General features: G+C 41.4%; 1 protein-coding gene across 1 annotated transcript in view; it reads left to right on the top strand.

Annotated features, from left to right (window-relative positions):
- LOC105558968 (circadian locomoter output cycles protein kaput) overlaps nt 1-7450 on the top strand; it is a 184211-nt gene that overhangs the window by 131264 nt on the left and 45497 nt on the right. The window contains exon 4 of the mRNA XM_012006947.1: nt 4903-4992. Coding sequence (XP_011862337.1) covers nt 4903-4992 — 90 coding nt within the window. The remainder of the gene's footprint in view (nt 1-4902; nt 4993-7450) is intronic.

The raw sequence follows: 7450 nt of genomic DNA, 5'->3' as shown, positions 1-7450 counted from the left end.
GAGAGGAAGAAAGGCGGGCGAAAAAGACACACACACGTACACGTACACGTGGTTTTCTATTTCTCGCGTGAGCCACCCGGCGAATCAGTCGCGTGCCACTCGCGGGCCCACTCGCGTGTTTCGTCCAAGCGTGAACTTCTAATACCCCTTCATCCTCACCTTGACTCTCCCGTATTAGCAGGTCGCCAATAATACTTCACGCACGAAATCTTTCCATTTTCTTTCCCCATGCGAGCGGGAGTCACGGGCACGGACACGAGCCTCCGAGCACGATCGGACACGCCGATATGCAGATTGCGGAATCTCGGGCGATCGCGCTCCCCCGAGTTCAAGAAACTGAACGCGCGTCCCTCGGGTTGGGCTTGAATGAACGTCCATCGGAAATCGCCGTACACGTGGAATTAATGGGCGCGCGGATAGTGCACGGGCTCGAATAGGCTCGATTGTATAATACATTAATCTGGAGAACATCCTCCGAAAATCCCGTAGACGTACCCTAATTCTGGTACATTGCACCCTGAAAACATTTATTTTCTGGAAAAGTACCCTCCAAAAGTCAATCAGTGGATTGTCGCTAAAAACAGTGAACATTCACTGCTTCACAGTTGTAACGCACTGATTGATTTTTAGGGCCAGTTTCACAAACATCGGTTAACTGCTAACCGAAGGTTAATGGATTCTCTGTCCGTTCTTAAATAATAAGATGGAAAAAATTAGGGAGTCGACTGAACCTTAGTTAACGGTTAACCGATGTTTGTGAAACTGGCTCTTGGAGAGTAGATTGGCTCACGCTAACGCGACTGTAACATTAGAGGTGTACATACATAGAATCTAAACGCGCGTTGCGTTTGCACTGCCACCAAGACGTATCGATCACCCGAATATTACTTGTGCCTAGTCGAGACACGACCCGAGCGAGGCGAGTTATAATCGCGAAGGCCCCGCCGGTCGATCGGGAAAACTCGATTGCTTCCCCAAACAATGCAATTACAGTAGTAACGACGAACGAGTCTCGCGGGATGATGCCTTCCGCGGGCGGCGGAACGGCCGCACGTCGGCCATTTCGAAGGGACGGAAAGGGGATGGCGCGCAGAGGAGAAAATCCCATTATAGCTCGTGTCCGCACGCGGAGTGGTACAGTGTGGGGCGAAGCGAGAGAGGGTCGTGAGCCCGGCGAGGCTCACCCCCTCGCGCGCACATCCGTATTGACGCAACGCAGGAGCCCACCCTGCGGATCGGCCAATCGAGGCGCAGCATCCGCGCATGCGATCGCTCGGAAACGCGTGCCATTTTGTATGCCACGCTATCGCGGGGCGGAATCGGGGCGCCCGTTTCCGCGGCCGGAAAATGAAACCGAGAGTTTGACACAGTGACATATTTTATCATAAGGGCGGCGAAGGGCTGCACGCTCGATGTGCGAACGAGCGACCGGGGGGGAACGTGTTTCTGCCCTTTTCATTCGACTTCCAAAGATGTTTGCGAAAAGTAAAATTAATATTTACTATATTTAAGATGTAAAATTTATGATAATTATAAAATATCAAGATGTTATCTATTTACATTGAGTGTGTGAAAGATATTTGCAAGTGGACATTGGCACTGTGTGAAATAATGTTATAAATTCTCATATAAAATGGCAATGTCAAATTTATTTATTAGGCCTTTTCTTGGTGTTTAAGCGTTTCATGCGAAAAAATATAACGCGTGGAAAGCGCAATTTGTTGCTAGAAGATTGCAATTTCAACCAATCCTAGTGAGAGGAAAGTCCACGTTCAGACCCTGAGGTAAATTTTTGGCAATAAATTTAAAAATTAAAATGATTCAGACACTAACATACTGTCTTGGCTCTCATATCCTTTATTTCTTTGAGTCGTGATTTCACCAATCATTAAACGAGGGAAACGCGAGTTCATCATTTCGTTTCATCCTGAAGCGAACAACATCCAAAAGTCCGAATGTATCTCTTATCCAGAGAGATTCATTCGAAATCCACTTACACATTTCAGAAACGGAAGAAATGCGCCCGCGATTTATGACACCGCAATTTGAGCTGCGCGGTTACCATCGTAATTATTTAATTCGCTTCCCTTCTGAAAAATGCAACCCTTATTTTACGCTGGCAATAAGAAGATACAAAGTCCGCGGTCTTAAACTATGAACTATGAAGCCGCGAAATATCTGCAATCATCGCAACGAGGCACTTGTTACGGCGGAAAATCTCCGAAGGTATATCAGAAAAGAGTCGTATGCCAATATTGATTAAAATCGCAAGACAAAAAGACAGCAAAGACGCGAATCTACCTTGAACAAAAATAATTATCACAATCTGTGGAACATTTTAAAACTACCAAACTAAAGTCTCTAAAATTACAATAATTATTACAATCTACAAGACATTTTCAAGCCATCAGTTCTTTCAATTATATCCTCTTTAATACCGCGCTTTGTCAAGGTTTGTCGTGGCCGGCTATCGCTTGCACGTACGTCAATTGGGTATATTCAGTTAAAATTGAAACTATCAGTGTTTTCTTGACCGTACCTGGCACTTTTAATAATACAGAATATTTATTGCGAAAAATATTACCTCAGCCAGGGCTTGAACCTGGGCCTCCCTACACTCTAGGCGGGCGTCTAAAGGTAATATTTTTCGCAATAAATGTTCTGTATCATTAAAAATGCTAGGTACGGTGAAGAAAACACTGACGTTGTTAATTAACCGCTGGCGACATTGAAGAATATTCTGATTAGTTAAAATTGAGATGTCGAAGCGATAAGAAAATTGCGACGGGGATTAAATTGACCCGGCGGATCGGTACACCTCTTTCTACGCGCGGCCGATTCCGCTTCGCCATATTTCAGAGCAATAAGTTTCCGCGGTTTCTGGCGTGCCTGGCACCGCCACCGCGGAATAAAACAAAACAATACACATTTAGCCCGCGCAGAAACGGACGGAGGCTTTAAATGGTTTCCTACCCCGCGCTTCCGAGCGGCGTAGGGCGGCGTGGCTGCCGAAGACTGCTAAAACTGGGACGGATATTTTCGGCCTCGATGCGCGCCGCGTTCGGGGCGGCGCGGGGCTCGTTTGGTATTTGCCGGTATCGGGACCGCCGATAAATGGGAAAACTTTCCCGGGGCGTTTTCAGCGCGTTCCCGTCCCGAGAGAAACAACGCGCCGCCCTCCGCTTTCCGAAAGGTATAACGCACCCTTCCGTTTTCGTGCCGCCGCACTATTCTCGCGTGGCGGCTCGAAATTGCCTCTGTATTTCGGAAAGCTTAATCGTATGTGCCACGTCGGATTACGTGATTTACTTGAATTATTCTTATCGGTAACCCGGTAGCCTTTGTTCTCAAGATTCATTCGCCCCGGAGTTCGCTCTTCCCTTTTTTCCTCCCCACGAAATTCCGCTATCATTGCGCTACAAAATTATTAAGTTACGTTATAAAGTGTCAAATGGATTCTATTTCGCGATTCTTCGCCTTGAGGGGATCCTAAAGCCGTCTGTTTTATCGACATTCTTTGTTAGAAGTAATCATTCAATTGGCTGTATAGAAATACAAAACTCTTTTGCGGAATTAAAGCACGCAGCAAAATCTAGACTGTGCTGGTCGACTTTACATTAAAAACGAAAAGAATTAAAAATTTTAATAAGCTTTGGTACACTTGACGACAATATTTGCTTGATACAAGAATTCTACAATAAATATATACGAAATATAGTGCAATTAGAACTAAGATTAAAAGCCTGGAAAAAAAGGTTACTTCTAATAAACGCAAGTCCAAAAATCTAAGTCTAGAGGAAGAGAAAAAGAGCAGTATAGCCTGTAGAAATAGTTGCAGGCTTTTTCGAGAGAGGTTGCTGCCAAATATCTGTCAGATTGTCAGTAAAGCCACGGTGTTGACGATGCTAGAATTCGATCTCAAAATCTCGGTCTGAGCAATGTGTAGCTAACAAAATTGCTGCTTTTACGTAAAAGTTGCAAATTGATTAGCTTTAAATTTCTCGGACCGAATTCCAGCTCGTGAACATCGTGACATCTAAGGTAGAACTTGGAATTAAAAATGTCGATAATCGAGGTTTTCAATTCCGTCTTCTATCTTATCGACACTGATCGAGTTCGCCAATTTAGGATCCCCTTAAGTGCAACTTACATAGCACTTAATAATAATTGGAAGACTTGTAATCCGTAACAAATTCATCAGCAGAAGCTGTCAGTTTAATTAAATTTTATTAATTTCTAGATAAGGTTTACTTTTTAAGTGACATTATTGCCTATTTTCTTCTCGTCACGTCGGCTGATTTTATCAGTCGATTCTCCAAATATCTATTAGTTAAATATCGCGGAGGTATGTTTCCCTCTCGTGAGAGAGCTACGGCAATAACAGGTATTTTGGGCTTCGAGGTGAACACTCGAGTTGTGCAAGCTCGTTTGGTATTTGCCGGTATCGAGTCGGCAGACAAATGAGAAAACTTTCCGGAACATTTCCGACCTATGCCGCCGCCGCCGCAAAACGCTAGCCCTCGGTTTCGAAAAGGCAACGTACCCTCTCGTTCTCTCGTGCCGCCGCTCTATTCGCCCAGGGGGTGCGCTCCCGCGTACGTCTAACAACGTCTAAACCTGTATTTTGCCGCGCCCCTAACTTATCCGCGCCGCGAATTAGCCTCTTGAGCTCCGCACCCGATGCAAACGGAGCAGTCCCAAGCCCGATTACGTTCAATTCCAGACGAGTTTTGTTTTAGCCGAGATACGCTCGGTGCCGCCTGTTTATCGTCGATTATTATCGATATAATATTCTTGCGAAATAAAAAGAACCTAATGTTTCGTTTAATCAATTTCTGTGAATACCGTTGCTCTCGCATGCACTCACGTCTAATTTACTTAACGATCGATTTTGTGTTTCAGGCACTGAACGGGTTCCTGCTAATACTGACTTGCGACGGGGAAGTGTTTTTCGCTACCCATAGCATAGAGAGTTATCTTGGCTTCCATCAGGTACGATTCAATTTATTATTAAACTTTGTCAATTTAGCGAAAAAGAAGAAAGACGCGGGATGCGCCACATTCGAATCCTTAGATTTATATTCAGAATAATAGACATATTATATTATGTCCTACACGGAGAGAATTTATTCCGAAAGTCTTGTAATCGTGGGACAACATGACATAAATTTTACATGCTATAATGTTGTATTATACACGGAGAGAATTTTCTCTTAAAATTTATCTCGAAAATCATATAATCCTGAGGCATTTTGAAGAACTTTATGAGTTTTTTTGAAAATACATTTTACTAAAATATATTACTAAAATATAATATGGTAAAGTTTCAAAAAACTTTTATAAAATTCTAGTAAAAAATGTTAAGTAAAATAAAAAAAACCCTCATAAAATTCTTTGAAATGTCCCAAGATTACATAATTTTCGAGATAAATTTTAAGGGTAAATTTTCTTCGTGTATAATACAACATTATAGCATGTAAAATGTATTCGTATTTCCATACGTAAATTACTCGACAGCTTCGAGCGAAACAACCGTAAATGACAACGTAAGTAAAACACCGTAATCTGAAATCGAATATCTAAAAGTATCTCGCCATGGAAAACTCATGTCAGAGCTCGACGCGCGAATCTCTGCCGACGAGTCCGACAGCTTTTATAATAGAAAATCACTCGCGTGTATCTCAAAGTCGACGTATTTATAGAAAACGCTCGCGCATTTGTCCCCCCTCCCTTCCCCCCGAAGCTTTCCCTCTAGTGCGAGGTAATTCTACATATAATTCACCCTCGTTGTTAGTTTATCTTCAGTCAACGTGTGTCCACACCCAACACGCGGCAGTCACGCCAGCGCTGTCAAGTCAAGTTCACCGTACGTGTCACGTTTGCCCAAGGCATCATCCCTTTCGCGAGACAATGTACCTATCCACCAGGACTGACAGCCGACATACATTTTTCAGTAGTAACAGTGGGTCATCGACGCAAACGGGCAACACGCTCGCGATGTTGCTCGGCTTATTATTGGGGAAACTCCCTTCGACCGGAAAAGTCTCAATTCGTGAGTTCCCGTGGAAAAGCCTTTGTCTCGAACTTGTACCCGCACCCTCAGAAAGGATTTCTACTGAGACAAAAATATTCCTGACGCATTTACATTTCTCACAACCTCATTTGTATAAAAATAAGACAATATCAAAATAACTCAATAATTTTTATCCTCCTCTATCGAATTAAAAAGATTGACTTACTGTACTGAGACAAGAGTAATTTTATATAATCTTGCGTTTAGAATAAATTCTCCCTCCATCTTACTGTACAACGCACGAAGTTGGCAGTACGATATTCGACAAAGGGCCATACATACTATCATTTTATTATAGGCCGGTATTCATAGTTGGATCTTCTATTCAAGACCGTCTTGAATTTATCTAAAGATGCTGTATGGAACATTTCATTGGCTACGGAGTATCTAAAGATGACCTTAAGACGGTCTTGAATACAAGATCTGACTATGAATACCGGCCAAGACCGTCTTGAATTTATCTAAAGATGCTGTATGGAACATTTCATTGGCTACGGAGTATCTAAAGATGACCTTAAGACGGTCTTGAATACAAGATCTGACTATGAATACCGGCCATAGATTTTCGAACTTTTCATTTAAGATTAAAATATTTCTTTTTCTATAATAAATATGATTGGCTCTATCTCGATTAAAATAACCAGTTTTTAATCGTCTGAAACAATATTCTAGAATTCTACACAGAAAAGAGGGATATTCTTCTTTTGAAATAAAATTATGTTGCGTTAAAAGGAGAAAACTTGCTTGAATAAAGCAATTTTCGATCTTTTGTTAACATTAAAATGGTCATTTTTTATTCGTCTGAAACAATATTCCAGAATTCTACGCAGAAAAAGGGAATGTTCTTCTTTTGAAATGAGATTATGTTGCATTAAAGGAAGAAAAACTTGCTCGAATGAAGCAATTTTCTTTTTTGGGGTTGATGCAATTTTCGATTTTTGTCGTAAACATTAAAATCACCAACAATATTCCAGAATACTACACAGAAAAGAGGAATTTTTTAAAATGAAATTATGTTGCGTTAAAGGAAGAAAAACTTGCCTGAATGAAACAATTTTATATAATTCCATCAAGAAAAATATGTGCTTATTATTTAAGAATAATTTTCTTGAATGGACAGGAAACAATACATTGGATAGAAAATGACATATTACAAAATCGAAGATTAAAATGACTTTATTGTCAAAATAATGATATGTATTCTTGCAGTGACAATTATAGTATTACATTTAAATAAGACTGTAATATTCTTGGAATGTAAGATTATTAAATGCTTCTGAGAAAATTGTAGATTGTTGCGTATACACAAAACAATGGACGCGTTAATTGGAGTATATATAGGCTGATGGCAAACAACTATCCGTAAGCGCGTACGGA

This window comes from Vollenhovia emeryi, unplaced genomic scaffold (assembly GCF_000949405.1).
Source record: "Vollenhovia emeryi isolate VEMERY1.0 unplaced genomic scaffold, V.emery_V1.0 DF939299.1, whole genome shotgun sequence".
In the NCBI taxonomy this organism is placed as follows: Eukaryota; Metazoa; Arthropoda; class Insecta; order Hymenoptera; family Formicidae; genus Vollenhovia; species Vollenhovia emeryi.
Note: the sequence above shows the minus strand (reverse complement) of the source record. Positions and strands in the feature narration are given on the sequence as shown.